This window comes from Neoarius graeffei, chromosome 9 (genome assembly GCF_027579695.1).
Source record: "Neoarius graeffei isolate fNeoGra1 chromosome 9, fNeoGra1.pri, whole genome shotgun sequence".
Classification (NCBI taxonomy): domain Eukaryota; kingdom Metazoa; phylum Chordata; class Actinopteri; order Siluriformes; family Ariidae; genus Neoarius; species Neoarius graeffei.
Window position 1 is genome coordinate 80,400,538 of NC_083577.1, and position 21,446 is coordinate 80,421,983.

At 40.9% G+C, this 21,446-nt stretch overlaps 1 protein-coding gene across 2 annotated transcripts in view; it reads right to left on the bottom strand.

The window, feature by feature from the left end:
* Positions 1–1,210: 1,210 nt before the first annotated feature.
* The window catches only part of ctdsp1 (CTD (carboxy-terminal domain, RNA polymerase II, polypeptide A) small phosphatase 1), a 133,591-nt gene continuing 113,355 nt past the window's right edge, over positions 1,211–21,446 (bottom strand). For both annotated transcript variants that reach the window (XM_060930356.1, XM_060930355.1), the window contains 2 exons: positions 14,366–14,551; positions 1,211–8,354 (listed from right to left, as the gene is read on the bottom strand). In XM_060930356.1, the coding sequence (XP_060786339.1) occupies positions 8,226–8,354; positions 14,366–14,551 (315 nt within the window). In that variant the 3' untranslated portion in view covers positions 1,211–8,225. The remainder of the gene's footprint in view (positions 8,355–14,365; positions 14,552–21,446) is intronic.

A 21,446-nucleotide genomic window follows, 5' to 3' on the forward strand; every position in this document is an offset into this window, starting at 1 on the left:
TTCTAAGGTAATGTTAGAACAATTGAAAAACATTACTTGCATGTATTAGATGGGCAAAGGGCGCTGTGCTGAGCTGTGAAACGTCTGATACAAGCACAATTCACAGTTCCCACCAAACGCTGGAGTAAATGCATGCGGGTCGGTTCTGACCCATGTGTGTAAACTTGATGTAGAATTACAAAAGCTGTGCTTGTTCATAACTTAAGAAAGGAAAAATAAAAATGATGATTTGTGCAAAACAAAAACAAGATATTTACTGCATATTTGGAAAAGTAAATGACAAAATGAATTTATTTCAAAAGTATATCATGGAAACACTCAGCCGTACATGAAATAACCTGGAAAATGAATGCAGGTCGTTTTTGACCCATGTTGTGCATTAGAAGGGTAGTGATACAAAAAGGGTTTTTATTCAAAAAGTAAGAAAGGAAAAAAATAAAATAAGGATGTATGATGATCAAAAACAAGTTAATTGAGGAACACCTTGAATACTGAATGATGGAATTAATTTATTGCAAAGATATAGAAGATAAAAACTCAGCCGGGTCACTTTTGACCCATGTTTTGCATCAAAGGGTTAAAAAAAAAAAAAATTGCCTTCAGTTCTCCTTTAACATTCGTGCTGGATTGAAAAGCAACAAACCTAAACACAGTGTCACGCTCCGGCGCCGCCTGCACAAGACTGTACCATGTCATGAATAGGGAGCGGGGTGAAATATAAAAGGACTATCTATTCTAATAATTTTCTAGAAAATGGAAAACCAAAACGGAAGGTTGTTGTATTTGCTCGTTTTAAGAAATAATTTTTTTTTTTATTAAATGAACTTGCACATGGTAATAATAGTAATATTGTCCTCTGAGGGCCCTCTTGGTCAATGCTGGGCCCTTAGAATCATCCTAACGGCACCCCTGATGAAGGCTGAATATTGGTCGCTGGTATATTGATAGCAGCAAGTCAGAAATATCTAATAAATCAATCGATACTTTTCTCAGACATGTCATCGGCAAATAGAAATGTTTTCTTGAACTGTAGCGTCTGTTGAACTGTTGCATCCTTCACATGTTTTAAAGTTTCCCGTAGTCAGCAGTGGTCCTGTTTCTTTGCTTTACATATAACCTCCAATAAAATGAAATAAAATAATCTTTCCTGATCAACTTACTCGTTGTTTTGATCTTCTGTTCTGTCCACAATCAACAACCCCACAATCAGTTTGTCATCAGTTTCATTTATGGTATAGCTCATTCAGTACAGTAAAATACAATTAATAATAATTACAAAAGGTTCAAGACTAGGTTACAGCCGACTTAATTTAAAATTGGCTTTCCTATTTCCAAATCACAAAACAAAGAAAGAAAAATGAATATGTCTATGCATTAATGCTGAATTTGGTTTGACCTACACAAATTACCAGACATACAAAAGTGTGGGACAAATGTGGTGTTTGTTTAAATGTAGTAAAGAGGGGGCAGAATGGTATGGTATAACCAAAAAACAAACAAACAACAACAAAAAAAAAAAGGCAGAGGGTATACAACATGTTATATAAATGGTTATATACACTGTTACTCTTGTAATTGAGCATCAAAATAGACAGGCACTTAAAACTCCGATCAGGAATCGGCTAAACGGCTGCTTCGACATGAACTCAGACGTTACGACCAGAGTGGATAGTAAAAATTAATATAGTACGCTTTAGTACGGAGTTAAATTCGGCTGAATTATCTCGCACCCATTCCTGACTGGAGAGGGGTTTTTTTTGCTTTGTTTTTTTGAGTTTTCACATGTAAACTCTTAGGAAAAAAATCAACGTTAAAAAAGGGCAGAAAAAAGCGCCACTGGATCACTTGCTAACCGCTGATATGAACGAGTGGATGGCTGATTGCTGATCAGCTTTCCTTGCATAGTGACTCGTACGAGATCAAGAACTGTAGTGATCAAGGCATAAAACACTGCATATAACTGAACTCCCTCCAGGGGGAGCCATTTCTTCCGAAACATCACGGGGTCACACGCGACACTGCAAACGCTTGGCTTAAGTGTTCATCTTAGAAAGAATGTTGGAACAGGACTGCTGATTATATGGTACGCTCGCCGAACACTTTATTAGAAACACCCATACGTCTACCTGCTGTTCTGTTTCATGTAGTTCTCGAAATCAGCTGATCCCAGCACAGATCATGCAGCTCTACATCAAGAGCTTCAGGTTCAATCATCTAAAGTCCTTCCTGCACCAAATGGCGCATTAGGCGACGCCGATCTCCGTTTCTGTAGCCCTCGGCCTCTTGCCTATTACATAGCTAGGGGTTACAGTGGGGGAGCTGGTCCTCTGATGGCCACGAAGTTCAATAATGTTCACTTCAAACATCAGGATGGGAAAAACTGATCTCAGATACCCCTTTTCCACTAAATCAGTTCCAGGGCTGGTTCGGGGCCGGTGCTGGTGCTGGTTCACAACTCGTTCAACTTGCGAGCCAGCTGAGAACCAGTTTGCTTTTCCATAGCTCACGGTGCTAAGGGGAGCCACGTCATTACGTCGCTGTATACGTCAGTTACGTCGCTACATTTGCATAAACCTTGGCGCGAATACCGAAGCAAAAACAACGCGGAAGAAGCAGCAGCAACAACAACAATAATAACAATGGATGACTTTGCGTTTGTACAGCTGCTGCTTCTCGTCGCTTAAAAATGGCGATCTTTCGCGGTCTTGTTATTGTTGTTGGTCTTAACAACTCCGCCCCCCCCCCACTGACGTAAGCGGTTCTTTCCTCTGGCCCAGCAGAGAGTTGGTGCTAGCCTGGAACCGGTTTTTCTGGCCCCAGAGCCAGTTCTTTGTCAGTGGAAACAGAAAACCCGGTTCCAAACTAATGCTGCGTTCATGTGCTATGGGAAGATGATATTTTCCAGTTGGGAAGTGGTATTTACCAGTGTGTTGTGTTCACATGCTTTTGTTGTTGTTGACAAAGGACGCGGACTGCTAGTTAGCAATAGTTAGTTAGCTATCGTTAGCAATAGCGTCTGCTCTGGATAGGTAACAACAAACCATAACGCCACATTTTTAAAGGAAACGGATTTCTAACGCATTATATTACGCTTGTTAATGACGCAACATTGCATAGACACCAAAAACTACCCAATAGTACTAGTAAAAAAAAAATCTTTAGTAGCGTACAATGCTTACCATTCAAGTGTCTTGTACCGCTCGCCGCCATGTTGAAAAGGTTAAAGTTCATCTCATCTCGGCAACTCGTGTATCAAAATTTTCTACGAGTTGCCCAGTGGAAAATACCACAAGAAGGGGCGTTCATGTGTGCTTTCCATGTCGGCGTTTGGTATTTACCATAATTCCCATAGCACATGAACGCACCATAAGCACTGGCCCCGAACCAGCCCTGGTGGAAAAGGGGCAAGAGTGCGACTTCCTTTGACTCTGGCATGGGTGTTGGTTTGAGCCAGACGGCCTGGTGGTTTGAGCCAGACGGCCTGGTGGTTTGAGCCAGACGGCCTGGTGGTTTGAGTATTTCAGAAATGGCTGATCTCCTGGGGTTTTCACACGCAACAGTCTCGAGAGTTTAGACAGAATGGTGCGGAAAACTTTATGTAAAAAAAAAAAAAACACTTTGAGTGAGTGACGGACAGTTCTGCGAGTGGAAATGTCTTGTTGATCAGAGAGGTCGGAGGAAAATGGTCGGATTGGTTCGAGCTTTTTGGCCAGGAAGGACATAGTGACTCGGAGCAACTCTTTACAACCGGTGAGCAGAAAAGCATCTCAGCATGCAACAGAAAACCATACTGGGTTCCAGTCCTGCAGCCAAGAACAGGACTCTTCAAAAGAATCAAGAACAAGTTCCTATTAAAGTGTTCCGGTGAGTGTATAATACACTTCCATAGGGGTTAATCTAATTAACAGACAGATCCGATTTGATCCCACCACTCCTTCTTGCATACTGGTGGATACTGGATTTTATACCCTGATGAGCAAATCTTATAACGTTTGAGGGATGATCCTAAATCACTACCTGAATTCCGAGACGTTTTATGCATACAGGACAAGACCAGATATACTGTCCGCCTTCTAATTACGACTTGGCTGCATGTTCTGTCGTGAGACGATATCAGCGCTGGTGCTGCACTGGAAAAAGCGCCTGCTGCTTTAACAGATGCTGACGGTACAAAACGAAAAGACGCAAGACAACAAGGTCTCCCAAACGGACAGCACCAGAGGTCAGAGCAAGCTGTGAGACACATCAAACACGCTCGACGCTGTCTTCTCAGGAGCGCAAAACCGTCACAGACTGCTACTGAGATCACTTATTAAAAAAAAAAAAAAAAAACTAAATGCTCGATTATTTGATTACGTTCAACGCCAGTCCTGGGTTAGAAAGAAAATCAGGAAAATAACAGACTTGTTATGCAAAATGGACACCAATAAAACTTAAGATAGGAAAATAAATAAGCGCTGGTTCAGACCAGTTTGATGCAGGGATCGGCGAGATTGATGAGGACTTTCGGAATGTACCACGTCACATCCGGGATTCAATCACGTTTCGACGCTGTATCAAGACAACGCGCGTTCAGACAGGACTTCGCATCCTCAACAGTGAACAAAACGTTTTAGAAAATAAAATAAAACAGCAGGCTGCCGCACCTGGAGTCTTCGCTGCGAGAATGTTTTTTTTTTGTGTGTGCTCTTAAAACGTGAAATCTTGCTTGTCCGGGGTTAGTACCGGTCTACTTGTAGAAATAAAATCTGATGGTATAAAAATATATTAAATCTAGAGTAATTTGGATATCCAACGCAATTTCCAATAACGAGGAGAAAATGTGTGGACAGGGTCAAATGCGGATAAAAGAAGAAACAGCTGTGCTTGTCAAAATGAAGCATGACTCAAACCTTGAGGCCAGTTTCTCTTTCTCTCTCTCGGTGCAGCACGACACATCATCAGAAGGAGAGAAAAATCAGCATGGCCTTACCATAATCATGCCTGTACATCATCTTAAAAAAAAAAAAAAAAAGCTGAATCATCACCACCACCACCACCACCACCACAAAAAAAAAAGTCCTCCAGCCTTCTCTTGATTATCTCGTCTGAACAGATCAAACATCACAGCATCAACACTTGCGAAAAAGTCTGTCTGATAATGCTAACATAAGCTCGTAACGCCCACGTTCGTTGGCACTGCCAGGCAGAGAAAGCTGCATGTCCAATACTAAGGCACCCAAGCTGGACTTCTCACTTCGGAAAAATGTGAAATCCTAAGTTTTAATAATAAACGGCTCTATCTAAGGCTTGAAAAATGTACTTCCCCCTCGTAACAATGAGGATTTGTCAATGAATGCTTTACATATATATATTTATATATATATTTTAGTAATATAAAAAGTCAATAATGGCATGGCGTACTGTCATGAATTGAAATCATTCAACACGGTACCAAAGTACTGACTGGATTTCGTTAAGAGCACTTGGGTCACAAAAGACTGACTACAGCAAATCCTTGGCCTCGACAAGGGAAATTAAAGCATGCCCTGGGTCGTTTTGTTTAAAGGTGCTTTCGATCCTTTAGCCACTAGCCTGGAAACAGAGCCCTCGTTACCAAAGCTGCATCCCTTTCATGCATCCATACATACATCCGTCTATAAAATCTCAAATCTGGACATGATTGTACAACGTACACCAGTTTCCGATTAAGAAGTCAAAACCAGAGAAAGAAAAAGAACGATATCGAGGAATTGTTTCGATTTGGGCTGGTTAGAAAGAAAATGGAGAACGCGTCATCATGCTGTGTGATTGGCATTCCCAGTGTCTGAGGAAACCTCACGAGGACAAATGGTGCCTTAAAAGAACAGTACGGACATTCTGGCGAATCAGCTCATGTTTCACTTGACTTCTGTGTCGTAACTTGCAGGCTTGTAGGACTCGGACTCGAGTTCGACTCGTGACTTGACTTGGAGTTGAACACTGATGACTCGGACTCGTGCATCAACTGCATTCGGACTCGTCAACTGAACACGAGGACTTGGATTCCCCCCCCCAACATGCCATAATAATTTGGTAAAAGAGATTTATATTTACATTGATTTTTTATACTAATTTTGTGCAAGAGAAGGCACATTCACCTGTTCAGGAACAAACTAACGTGAATGCCTGGAGAGAACACCCCTAGGATTGTCCGCTTTGCTTATACAGACTTCTCATGCAGTGGGGGAAAAAAAAAAAATGCACTGCTATGCGTTCCATGTGTAGAAGAACTATCGAGGAGACGACGGGGACGACCTCGAACTTCGATCGTCATTTGGTTGGCAAGACTCCACCCAGAGAAGGAAGTGACACGCTATGTTCATTGCTCTGTTGATAGCGGGCTTGCTTGCTGAGCGATGAACTAGCTAGTGTTAACCCTCTCGCATGTTGATAGTGGGCGGGGCTTGCTCTCGGACTCGACGACAACACTGCTAACTTGTACGCAGGCGCACTTTACACAAACTGCAGATTCCGGTCAGGAATCTGTTTACTGACAAATCATCTCCGTGAAAGCAGGCGAGGGAGCTGAAAGCTTTTAAGCCTTGAATATGTAAAAATAAAACTTGTCTTGACATAAAAAAAAAAAAGAAAATAACGCACATACTACAGTATATTCTGTAATTTAAGAATTGGGATTAAAATGGATTCATCGTCTTTGGTGCACGGTTCTCCTTTTATTCTTAAAGTGCATATCACGGGTAAATTCAGGAGCAAGATCAATGTAATTCTCCTATTTTATATTAAACTTTGGTCAAATATCTGTAACATTCTGCATTCTCTGCATTTTTTTTTTTACCTTGCGCAATACCAGAAAAATTCAGTTGAAATCAAGCCATTTGAGTTGAATTGGTCCGCCTCTGAAAAAACTTGGCGTTTGGATTTCCCGGGAAACATTGATTTTCGTGACGTCGCGTGCGGGACGCCTCCCTCTGAATCCTACGTCAGCGCTGGTTTGTTTATGAGAAAACGACCTGGTGGTTTTCTGAAAATTTCTTCAACGTTATCGCGTAATTATTAAAATGGTTAACAGATGTATCGTAGGAGGGTGGAGCAACACCAATCTTGATGGGATTAGTACTCATCGTTTCCCAAAAGACCGGACAATGAGAGAGAAATGGGAGCGCTTGGTCTACACAGGCTGTGCACTGAAACTGTGCAAAGCTTGCGCTTCCGCAGATAATGTCACGAATCTGGCTCCAGACTCCCTTGTGAGTTTTCCAGACGCGTTTAATTTAATTTTATTTTTTTTCTGCTGTAGACAGATGGCCTTGTGCAAAATTACCCTTCTGGATGAGTGTGTACAGGGACATACGTTCATATAAAAAAAAAAAAAAAACACAAAATTGGTCCAGAATATGCACTTTAAGACATTCTTCGACATGACCTTTGTGATCTAACCGGAAGAGAAAGACTAGTATCGAGGAGACGCAAGACTGATCAGTCTAGATGAGCATCTCGAACCTACACTCACACAAACATCTCGACAGAATGAAAGTACAGTACTGAAATATTACGCAGTAAAACCGATTTCCTTTAACAGTGCACATTTGCATGGTGTGATGCACGGCTCAGAGTTCGGCTCTTTCCCCACCCTGGTTTGGAATGAATCTAAGTTGCCTCGGCTCCCATTAATGCCTCGGGGGAAATTCTGGTTCTTCGAGTCCCTCGCTGAAAACCCCATCCGCTCTGCACATCTCGACTACGCACTTGGTGCATGTCAAACCCGTGAAACATGAGGCGACTTGCCAAAACGTTGGCACCGTCCTTTTGAGAAGAAAAAAAAAAGGAATTTAATAAGCTACTGTATGGTCTTTGAGAAAACCATTTCTCAATCTAAAAATCAGCGATATACAGTTTAAACAGGGCTAGGGCTTCTCTAGTTATATATAAAAGAAGAAAGAACACATATTCAAGTGTTAAAAATTGATGCATTTCTTTTTTTATATATATATATGTGTGTGTGTGTGTGTGTGTGTGTGTGTGTGTGTGTGTGTACAGAGATAAAGCAGTCCTTCACAGTTCCATCGTTCTAGCCATACCAGGTTTCCATCAACTTTATGCTTCTGTATCAAACCTCCTGCGAATGGAATTCTGGGTAGGTGATGAGGAGCGAGCCGGTGGCAGATCCCATGTAGCAGGGAAGTGGCACTCCGAACCCCGCCAGCCTCCCTGGCCCCGTGGTGAAAGCTGCCCCGTCGATCACGCTAGCTGCTAGTCCTCTGCTGTTTGAGCACAGCGTACACGTCATCCACTTTACTCAGTCTCTCGAAGAACGGGATCAAATCCAGCAACTCCGTGTCGGACATGTCGTCAAACCAAGAGGCTACGGGTACCTGGATGCAGTCGAGTAACAGCATGGGGTGGTGTTAAAGGGAAACTGAAGTCATTTTTAAACTTGCTTTATTTCTTAATTAACGTGTTATTCAATTATGTTTTCGGTTTTAGTAACCTTATATCTTGACTCGTATTGGCAACTAAATATTATACTTATCGGCCGATTCGGTTTTTAGCCGTGCTGAATTTAGTTCGTTTGGTCCACGGCTGGCGTCGCTTATCCGCGTGATCTTCACGAGACTTGTGCGAGACTTAGAAACGTCAAGTGTCAGCGCCACCATTTTGAAAACTGTTTTCCAAACGAAGTATTGCACAAAAACGAGTTTAAATGACGATTACTGCCTACTTTTTTCAAACTTTCCTGATTGCTATCAAAACAAACAAAACTTCCGGCTTGATTACATCAGCATTCGAAAGAGGGCACGCGCGTCTTTTGACAACCCGTGTCCGAAATCGCTCCCTATTCACTATATAGAGCACAATATAGTGGGAACGCTATTTTGTAGTACTGTCCGAAACCTTAGTGAGGATTATTTACACCCTATAAAGTGCACTCAAAATATCCCACAATGCATCACGAAAAGTAGCGTACACCCGATGGTCACTAACCAAAGCAATATATCCCATCATGCATTGCGGTCGCGCTGAAAGAAATCAAATCCAAAGTCTTAAATTTGATTTAATAAAAGGCAGTGGCGAAGAAGAAAGAAAGGATTCAGCCTTGATTTAAAAGAACTGAAAGCTGCAGGTACTTTGTATTTATTAATGTGGGAAATACGCTCAGTATAATATGGATTTATCACAAAACACATGCATGTATTTATTATTTTGAAACCCACCAGCTGACTGATCTGGCACGTTTTAATTGTGCGACAGTAATGACGTAAATACCAGCACGACGGACTAGTGTCCGAAAGCGTTTTTTCATTTTACCAATGAGCTCACTATCTAGTCCTCTATATAGTAATTCCCTAAAATAGGGAGCAGTGAATGAGTGAGCGATTTCGGACACAGGGAACGTTGGCAGATGTCGGTCACTTTGATTTCCGTTGTACATTTTACTTCCGTCCTACAATGTCTCGCACAGGTCTCAACGAATCTCATTTACGGCCGTTGCTTTGACATACGGACCGATATATTACAGAGCATATTTCAAACACTCAGAACTTGCTATAGCAGCGACAAAATAGCGATCAAAAATGCATTCCTACACACACACACAGTGTTCAGCGTAAATGAGTACACCCCCTTTGAAAAGTAACATTTTAAACAATATCTCAATGAACACAAACAATTTCCAAAATGTTGGAAAGACAAAGTTTAATAGAACATCTGTTTAACTTATAACGTGAAAGTAAGGTTAATAATATAACTTAGATTACACATTTTTCAGTTTTACTCAAATTAGGGTGGTGCAAAAATGAGTACACCCCACAACAAAAACTACTACATCTAGTACTTTGTATGGCCTCCATGATTTTTAATGACCGCACCAAGTCTTCTAGGCATGGAATGAACAAGATGGCGACATTTTGCAACGTCAATCTTTTTCCATTCTTCAACAATGACCTCTTTTAGTGACTGGATGCTGGATGGAGAGTGATGCTCAACTTGGCTCTTCAGAATTCCCCATAGGTGTTCGATTGGGTTCAGATCAGGAGACGTACTTGGCCACTGGATCACGTTCACCCTGTTCTTCTTCAGAAATCCAACAGTGGCCTTAGATGTGTGTTTAGTCATGTTGGAAAAGTGCACGACGACCAAGGGCACGGAGTGATGGTAGCGTCTTCTCTTTCAGTATAGAGCAATACGTCTGTGAATTCATGATGCCATCAATGAAATGCAGCTCCCCGACACCAGCAGCACTCATGCAGCCCCACATAAGGACACTGCCCCCACCATGTTTCACTGTAGGCACCATGCAGTTTTTTTTATATTCCTCACCTTTGTGACGCCATACAGTTTTGAAGCCATCAGTTCCAAAAACATTTATCTTGGTCTCATCACTCCAGAGTATAGAGTCCCAGTAGTCTTCATCTTTGTCAGCATGGGCCCTGGCAAACTCTAGGTGGGCTTTTTTGTGCCTGGGCTTTAGGAGAGGCTTCTTTCGTGGACGGCATCCATGCATGCCATTCCTCTGCAGTGTACGCCGTATTGTGTCACGGGAAATAGTCACACCAGTTTGGCTTTCTACTTCTTTAGATAACTGCAGTGAACTTGCATGTCGATTTTCTTCAACCCTTCTCATCAGAAGACGCTCCTGTCGAGGTGTTAACTTCTGTGGACGACCTGGACGTCTCTGTGAGATGGTTGCAGTTCCATCTTTCTTAAAGTTTTGTACCACTTTTGCGACAGTATTCTGACTGATAAGTAAAGCTTTGCTGATCTTCTTGTAGCCTTCACCTTTGTGGTGTAAAGAAATTATTTTCTTTGGGGAATTCTGAAGAGACAAGTTGAGCATCACTCTCCATCCAGCATCCAGTCACTAAAACAGGTCATTGTTGAAGAATGGAAAAAGATTGATGTTGCAAAATGTCGCCAACTTGTTCATTCCATGCCTAGAAGACTTGGTGCTGTCATTAAAAATCATGGAGGCCATACAAAGTACTAGATGTAGTAGTTTTTGTTGTGGGGTGTACTCATTTTTGCACCACCCTAATTTGAGTAAAACTGAAAAATGTGTAATCTAAGTTATATTATTAACCTTACTTTTTCCCGTTATAAGTTAAACAGATGTTCTAATAAACTTTGTCTTGTCAACATTTTGGAAATTGTTTGCGTTCATTGAGACATTGTTTAAAATGTTACTTTTCAAAGGGGGTGCACTCATTTACGCCGAGCACTGTATATATATTTAATAAAATGAGATAAACAGAATTTTGATAATAAAAAAATTGCCTTCAGTTCTCCTTTAAAGAATGTTGAAAGTGTATGTAATGCCTTTTTGGAATGCTTTAAAATGAATATAAATCATTAGTAATAACCAAAATGAATTAATAAAGCAGGAGGGAAAATATTTGTTATTTTATTTTCAAGAACAAAACTATCGATAAACATGGCTTCTGGATCTTGGAAAAGGCAGCCTGGCCTCAGGGCTAATCTCGCATGACATCACACATGGAACTGCGGTTATCTGGGTCATTTCCGTTCATCTGACTCCGTGCTTATTTACTCACCGAGATTGGAGATTGTTCTTGGAATCTTACAAAAATAACGATGGGAAAGCGCTGTGTTGGGTTTGGATGTTCAAATTCATATACAGCAGGACATTCAGTTCACGAATTTCCGAGAAATGACACTAATCTAAAGCGACAGTGGGTGAAGTTTGTGCAAACGAAGCAGGCAGATTTTGTGTCAATTTCCTACTACTACTTTTAAGTCTGTTCTTCACCTCATAATTACAGATGTGCTTCAGATCATAAATACACCCCTAGAGACTGGCATTGTTCCTGTGTCCCTGAAAAAAGCCGTTGTAAAGCCCCTACTTAAAAAGAATAATCTGGATGCTTCAGTATTAAACAACTACAGGCCAATATCAAATCTACCATTCACCGGGAAAATCCTTGAAAAAATTGTCTTCAATCAATTAACTGCCTTCTTGATATCAAACAGCTGTTTTGATAACTTTCAGTCAGGATTTCGTGCCAATCACAGCACTGAAACAGCGCTGATTAAAGTTATAAATGACATGCGTCTTAATACTGATGCAGGCAAAACATCGGTCCTGGTGTTACTGGACCTCAGTGCAGCTTTTGATACTGTTGATCACAACATACTGCTACATCGACTTGAACACTGGGTTGGGTTGACTGGTAAAGTTATCAATTGGTTAAAATCATACTTAAAAGATAGAAGCTTCTTTGTTACCATGGGAAATTGTACCTCAACATCAATGTCCTTGACCTGTGGTGTCCCCCAGGGGTCGATCCTTGGACCATTACTATTCAACCTTTATATGCTCCCACTTGGACAAATTATCAAGAACAACTCAATTTTGTATCACTGCTATGCAGATGACACCCAAATTTATTTTGCTCTATCACCTAATGATTATGCCCCCCTTGAATGTCTCTACCAGTGTATCGGCCAAATCAACAACTGGACGTCACAAAATTTTCTTCAGCTGAACACAGATAAAACAGAAGTAATTCTATTTGGGGAAAAAAGATGAAAGACTCAGGATTACCACTATTCTTGACGCAAAGGGGATTAAAACAAAAGATATGGTTAAAAATCTTGGTGTTTTCATTGACAGCGAGCTAAACTTTGACAGTTACATGAAAGCAATCGCTAAATCGGCATTTTATCACCTAAAAAACATTTCCAAACTAAGAGGACTTGTGTCAAAAAATGATCTGGAAAAACTTATACATGCCTTCATCTCTAGTAGGGTTGATTACTGCAATGGCCTTTTCACAGGCCTGCCAAAAAAGACCATCAAACGACTTCAGCTGGTTCAAAATGCAGCGGCGAGGGTTCTCACACGAACAAAAAGAACAGAGCACATTACTCCAATTCTAAGGTCCCTTCACTGGCTTCCAGTAAGCTACAGAATTGACTTTAAAGCATTGCTGCTGGTGTACAAATCTCTAAATGGTACAGGGCCCAATTACCTCTCTGTGTTGCGGCGGCCTAACCCAATCAGATCTACCAGATCGCAACAGCAAAATTTACTGGTAAAACCTGTTGTTAAAACAAAGTGTGGTGAAGCAGCTTTTAGCTACTATGCAGTACAGCTATGGAACCAACTCCCAGAGGACATTAAAATGCTCCTGCTGTTGGCAGCTTCAAATCTAGACTAAAGACCAAGCTGTTCTCAGATGCTTTCTGCTAACTGATAAATATCGTCATCTTTACATGTTTGAAACTTAACTTTTACAGTCTCTGCATGTTTTAAACTTGACTTAACTTTTATTCTATTTTATTCTGCTGTTTTTTTTTACTGAACTTTTACTTCATTTTATTATTTTATTTCTACTATGGTTTAATTGTTCTTAGTTTTTTTCTCTCTTCTTCCCCATTTATTTTATGTAATTTTATTTTCTATTGTTTACTGTTTTGCTTTTACCTCTGTAAAGCACACTGAACTGCCACTGTGTATGAAATATGCTATATAAATAAACTTGCCTTGCCTTGCCTAATAATAAATCTGATTCATCAAGTGTTCACCACCACCAGAACGACCACACGGGAATTATTGGAGCAAAAAAGAAACCTATTTTATTTAATAAATGACATTTGATCTGACATTTGGACAGTTTGTCGATTCCCATTATCAGAGACGCACAGTGCACCAGATGCAGGATTATGAGCAGCCTTTCTATGCTCGTGACATCCGATTTTATTAGATCTGATGCACTTTAACAGGAAGAAAAATGCACACGTGCACAAATCATCATCAATTATTAACTGAAACGTGTTAAATGCTCTCAGACTGCAATATCGCAAGACTCGATTTGTTTTTAGTTTTGTTCAGGAAAAAATGATGAAAGGTAACCATTGCGTTCTGCACATTTCTCCATCTATCCATCTCTCTAGCTCATGCACGCTACAGAGGACGACTGTCGTGAACTGACATCTGTTTCTCGTCTTGGGGGCTTGAAAAGAGAACCATTTACTCCGGAATATCCTTGATAATCATCTGCCTCTTCATCCGACATATAAGAATCCCAATCGCTATCAGAATTCTCTCCAACATGTGATTCCATATCGAGACTGGTCTAACCACTGCTGTGCACAGGAACAAAACTGACACCTGGATTGTTACACGTGTGACGTCACGCACCCCTTTGGGATCTTCCGGATCAGTCTCGGCAGATTCCGCGAAAATCGGCTGATCTTATTAATTTTCCATTAATTTATGGATCAGCTATGGTTCGAAAACACATGGCCAATCAACATAATGACGTTGCTTTGTGCAAGGAAAAGAGTGGGGTTTAGAGGCATTACATACACTTTAACCATGACAAGAACACATGCACACAGTAAGAGGACATATACAGAGACATACAGCATTGTCTGGGTGGAAGATATATGATGCTGGCGAGTTGTCCACGATGATGACTTTGTTGAGGTCCCTGCCCAGGCGGCTCAGGTCCTTAACATAGTTTCCGCGATGAAAAACACAGGACTCTCGAAAGAGACGGCAGCGGAAGGCACCCCACTTATCCAGCAGGTCTGACACGGGATCTGCGTACTGTACACAAAGAATGAGCCAAAAAACAAATCAAATGAGTTTTTGAACACACAAACCAACCAGGGGAAAAAAATAAATAAAAAAAATACAAATCGCTCATTCTTTCATTCATTCATTTTCAATATCCACTGTATGGTGGTCAGGCTTTCTGTGTATCTGGAGCTAATCCAAAGAACACTGAGTGCAAAGCAGGAGAATTCACCCTGAAGGACCCCTTCATAGGGCACTGTTCACACTCACTCACACACTCATTCACAGCTAGGGGCAATTTAGCACAGTCAAAATGCCGACATGCACATTTTTAGACAGCAGGATAAACTGGAGAAACCACAGTAAACCCATGTAAACGTGGGGAAAGATGCAAAAATCCGAACAGTACAAGCAGGAACCTCAGCGCGATCAGAAAAAAAAAAGGTTTTTATTTGATACATAGCCAGGGTTCTCCAGAAAACCTGAAGCAGCCGGCTAAAAAAGAAGCAGTAGGCCGTTCTGGAATTTGCAGTGGCTTTGGCAAAGGGCAAAGGTGCACTAATGCTAGCTGGCGCAGATTTAAGGGAGGGGGGGCACCCGGTGTGTGCCCCCCCCATCCAAAAAAATAGTTTTAGTATCGCAGATACCGAGATATGCCTGTCGTTTTTCATTTAATTAATAAGGTTTTAAAAAATAAATCATTATGTGGGACTGAGCTGAAGAGTTTATGGTATAAATTTATATTTAATAGTAGTTCCGAGCTTAGGTTTTTTCCACTCGTGAAACAAACGCAGTGAAAAGCAAGCTGGGCAAGTCCTGTTGGATTTTAACAGGGCGCGAGAACTTCGTGCATCGACATAACATCCTGTATCCCTGGACTGCACTGTAGACTACGTGTAAAGGGTGTGTGCCATCCTTTTACGTTCATGGTATCATTAACACGCATGTTCACAAGCTAAAATGAGAAGATGCTGCAGCAGGCTTACTGCGTACACACACGGATTCCTTATTAGGGTCTCCCTGTACTCACTATACCCAGTGTATGTACATGGGACACGTGCCGTTTTGGGATGAGCCTCACTTTGGTTTTTACAACAGTGGCTGGATAGGTCCGTGAGAGATGGTGATTTTTCAACGGCTCTTTTGAAAATCTGCTTGAAATCCCCTGAATCTTGGGAACTAAAGACTTATTATAGGACTTGTTCACATGTAACTCACAATCATTGTATCGTTATCTCAGTCTGTAATACCCTGTCCACACTAGGGATTTTGTACCGATACGATACTACTTTCGTACCGCAACACCTGTCCACACTAGCAACTACACCGGTATAACTGTATCGGTACGAAACCCACAAATGTATGGGTTTCGTACCGGTACAGTATCGGTACTGTAGCGCTTCGCTGTAGTGTGGACAGATGAAGTGGTTCTGTATCGATACAAATATAATGCGCATGCACAATGAACCATTCCTACTTCTTCCGGTTTCCGCTGAATAAAATAGTGAAGAACGGAGATTCGTTTTCTTTGTTTCTTTCTCAACTGCCTCGCGCGTTTTATACGATTCGACTGAATAAACGACCACCAGAAATACAGACTGTACACTGACAACAAAAAGCACACACACATTGTTTCATCCGCCATATTCTCGGAAGGAAGTTACTCGGTAACTACGGAAACATTTCGCGCACGCGCATTTCAACTACTGTGAAAGAAAACCGCAAACATTTCTCGCTAGTGTGGACAGATGCACTAAACTGTACCAGTATACTTTGTATCAATACAGTTATACCACTATCGTACCGGTATATATGTGAACACAGCTTTAGACTCAGGAGCTCAGATTGCAGTTACTTTGTATTACAGACATCTCAGTATTAAGTGGCCACTTACATTCCCTCAGTTTACCTGGGTATATTCACTGTCTTATATGTACACTGAATGTCCTGAGCAGGAGCTCAGAATGCAGGTGCTGAAATGGAGCATTGGCTACAATTATCGACAGTCCATAATTATCGACACCTTTTCAGATTTACCAATAAAAGTTTACAAAGGGGGCAGCATGGTGGTGTAGTGGTTAGCACTGTTGCCTCACATCAAGAAGGTCCGGGTTCGAGCCCCGTGGCCGGCGAGGGCCTTTCTGTGTGGAGTTTGCATGTTCTCCCCGTGTCCGCGTGGGTTTCCTCCGGGTGCTCCGGTTTCCCCCACAGTCCAAAGACATGCAGGTTAGGTTAACTGGTGACTCTAAATTGACCGTAGGTGTGAATGTGAGTGTGAATGGTTGTCTGTGTCTATGTGTCAGCCCTGTGATGACCTGGTGACTTGTCCAGGGTGTACCCCGCCTTTCGCCCGTAGTCAGCTGGGATAGGCTCCAGCTTGCCTGCGACCCTGTAGAACAGGATAAAGCGGCCAGAGATAACGAGATAAGATGAAGTTTACAAAGGTGAATTTCAGTTCCAACAGTTATTATTGGTTAATTAATCAACCGGAAGACCCCCCCCACACACACACACACACTTTGATCTTGTCGTCTGATGACAGCTCGTTACCGGAGATGGAATTTTTCTCAGCACAATCAGCAATTTTTCGGAAAACCTGGATGTTATCATCGCAGGTGAGCATGGTGGAAAGATCATGGACATGTTTTTACTTTTCAAATTCACTGATATTTCATGATCTCCTTGCCGAAACCAACTTTGTTTCTTACTCTTTCATTTGACAGTCGCCATTTTGTATCTAAACGTGTGTTTGAGAGTCACGTGAGGTGTCGATAATAGTGATCACTTTCACCGGTGTCCACCATTATCGACATGCTGTGGAATTAAGTGACATTTACAACAGTTATGGATCGATCTTTGTGTAACATTGTTCAAGTAGATGAAGTACTTAAAAAAAAAAAAAGTGCTGTGATTTATAATAATTGTTTTTTTCTGATTCATAACAGAATGGAATGTTTATAGAGTATTTGGAATCCGATTGCAATAAATAGAGTTAGACCAGAATTAAATTCCTAGCATATAAAAAAATTACACACTTGAAATATTCAGATTTTTCTATTCCATTCAGAATTTTTTTTTTTTGCAGTTTGTTGTAAATATCTACCACATATTACAATATCAGTAGACATTTTATATTTTGGTTCGAGGAATGACGTGACCTTTGACCTGGATTTTCATGTGGTTACAATCTCAATCGCCTGTTGACATTTATCGGTAAACGACAAAACTAGAAATTAATACAAACAACAACGAATGATTAACAAAATGTGATCTACGAAAATACTTAGAAAGTGGGTAGAAAGTGGAACAAAGGTTTTCTGACGCAGGTTAAACATCATCAGTTCATTTGCTGACAAACATTAGAATTACTTCCTCATTTACGTAAACACCGACTTCCATATATTTATATAAAAGTTATATTGTACTAAATATAAAGTCTATGTAAAACAAATTTTAAATAAAAACTATGTTTTGTTCACTTAATACCACATACCAATTATTTTTTTAAATAAATAAATCATCTGGGTGTCGATAATTGTGGACCGGTGTTGATAACTGTGGACAAAGGTGTCGATAATGGTGGAACACTCACTACGTTTACATGCACATAGAGAGAATCGAATTTCTGCCGTTGCTCGACTGAAATCGAAGTTCAAAATGCCATGTATACACCTTAATTCGGCTGAAATTGAACCGAACTTGATTTCTCGGAATCGAGCTACACGACCTAGTTTATGCGATTTCTGCCGAGCTACTTTGTGCATGTATACCCTATCGAGCTAGTTGTCGAGCTACTTCCGGAAGTGACGAGTGACGAGACCACAAGCGGGAAACACAACAGCCTTGGTCGGCATGACAACGAATCATGACAACGGCATGAATCTTTTCTTTTTGTGGCATTGTTTGCACTGTTAAAATTTAGCTCACGTACTGTATCACCAAATACATCTGTACAGCTGTTGCATAGCTGTGAATTGTGTACATAAACAAGTCATTGTATTTGTGTGTGTGTATATATATATATATATATATATATATATATATATATATATATATATATATATATATATATGTCCAACATCTGAAGAACGTCAATAAAAACAAAACAATTGAACTTTTTGTGTGTTTATTAAGACACAAGTTAAATTGTAAGCAAAAAAAAAATATATATATTTTTTTTGTAAGCGCAAAATGGACTTTAGAAAAATATTATTGTGCAAAATAAGTTGTCTTACAAAACAGTGGTCTGCGCCGGATAGTTTGTAGCCATAGTCTGTTAGAGCAAGCCTAACAGCTTGAACACGGAACTGCTAGTGTTGCCAGATTGGGGGTTTTAAGTGCATTTTAGCGGATTTGAACACGTTTTGGGCTGGAAAACGTCAGCAGTATCTGGCAACACTATAGCTCTTCTTCATGATGACAACCGGAAGTGTACCAACACGATGGGGCGTGTAGCGCCACGTGTGGCTCGGGTGCACAATGCACCTTGCACAATAGCCCGATTTCACTTGTGCATGTAGGATTGGATTTCTCTGGCACCCCTGCTGGGACCCTTTGCTCGATTACCAACAGCAGCTCGATTTGGACGTGCATGTAAACGTAGTCACTGTCACATGATCTGATACGCTAAGTAATCAGGAATAAACTAATTTTTTTTTCCAGTGGAAGTTTGAGTAATTATTCATGCACAATTTACGTATTGAAAGTCTTTTCTACTTTTGCAACGGCCAAAAGATCGTTAAGGTGTTGATAATTGTAGCCACCGCTCTACTTTTAGTTTGGAATTTTTTGATGAAGGATATGAATCAAGTAAGCCATGCACTGAGAGGCTCCGGTTGAAATGATGGATTATCTGAGGTGACTGGCATCGTACCATTTGCTTCAGGGCTGTGCCCCTCACAAAATAGTACGATACCAGTCACCTCAGAGTCTCCATAATTTCAACTGGAGCCGGTCAGTGCATGGTTTATTACCTCGCCCATGACGGAGTAAGCGGGGCGAGGTATCGTAATCAGTACGGTTTGTTTGTTTGTGTGCGCCTGTTAACAATCTAGTGTCTAGACAGTTGCACCGACGGACTTCAAATTTTCCGGGTAGGTGGTCAATGGTCCGTAGATTACCAGATTGAATTTTGCGGGTAATTGGGTCAAGGTCACCGGAAAGGTCAGACAAGGTTTGTTTTGCCTGGCAACACTTATTTGATTATTAAATAGATTAATTAGATAAAATGATTCGTTCTGTATGGGGAAATACTAATAAAACAGAGCAAAATACAGTGCAAAGCTGGTATTTTTCTCACTTTTTAACTTAAAAATGGTTGAAGGTAGACAGATATTTACCATTATCTACTTATGTCATGTCAATGCGCCGTCGCCGCGTACTTTTATAAAAACTACAGAGCTACTGGAGAGGCAGCCGTCTCACACAGCACCCAAATGGTTATGGGTTTCATCCATGGTAGTGATCCATATTATCAAGAACCGCTCAAGTGAGTAAAGAGAAACAACATCAATCATTACTTTAAGACATGACATGTCTTTTAATTAATAAAAATAAAGAAAAAAACCCCACTGAATTAGAAGGTATGTCCAAACTTTTGACTGGTACTGCAGGTTCCCTCCTTCCCCTTGGTCTGCATTAGCGCACTTAACTAGCTGAACATTTGCCATTATACAGTGTCTTGCAAAAGTATTCATCCCCCTTGGTGTTTGTCCTGTTTTGTTACATTACAAACTGGGAATTAAAATGGATTTTTGGAGGGTTAATACCATTTGATTTACACATGCCTACCACTTTAAAGGTGAAAATTGTTTTATTATGACACAAACAATAATTAAGATGAAAAAAAAAGGAAATCTGGAGTATGCATAGGTATTCACTCCCCAAAGTCAATACTTTGTAGAGCCACCTTTTGCTGCAGTTACAGCTGCAAGTCTCTTGGGGTATGTCTCTATTAGCTTAGCACATCTAGCCACTGGGATTTTTGCCCATTCCTCAAGGCAAAACTGCTTCAACTCCTTCAAGTTAGATGGGTTGCGTTGGTGTACAGCAATCTTCAAGTTATGCCACACATTCTCAATTGAATTGAGGTCTGGGCTTTGATTAGGCCATTCCAAGACATTTAAATGCTTCCCTTTAAACCACTCCAGTGTAGCTTTAGCAGTATGTTTAGGGTCATTGTCCTGCTGGAATGTGAACCTTCATCCCAGTCTCAAACCTCTGGCTGACTCAAACAGGTTTTTCTCAAGACTTGTGCCATCCAGCTTTCCTTCAGTCCTGACCAGCTTTCCTGTCCCTGCAGATGAAAAATATCCCCACAGCATGATGCTGCCACCACCATGCTTCACTGTAAGGAATGATGTTCTCAGGGTGTTGGGTTTGTGCCACACATGGCATTTCCCATGATGGCAAAAAATTTTTTGTCTCATTTGACCAGAGAATCTTCTTCCATGTGTTTGGGGAGTCTGCCACATGCTGCTGGGCAAACTCCAAATGTAGTTTCTTATTTTTTTTTTCTTTAAGCAATGTTTTTTTCTAGACAGTTTTCCATAAATCCCTGCTCTGCATGAGGCGATCAGCAAACAATAAAACAGACTACCAGACAGTTTCATCATCGTGGTGGGGGATTTTAAAATCACACAAACCTGAAGTCTGTGTTACCCAAATTCTACAAAAACATCCACATGGGGACACGGAATGGAAAAACACTGGATCAGGTTTACACCAACTTCAAAAGGTGCCTACATAGTCCACCCAGCCCCCCCATATTGGACAATCAGACCACTTGGCTCTGTTTTTAACACCTCATCAACCTCTCAACAACAAAACAAAGAGCCAGGTTAGGACAGTTCAGATCTGGTCTGAGGCAGCATTGCAAGACTGTTTTGAGGACACAAGGTGGGAGATCTTTGATCAGGAAGACACA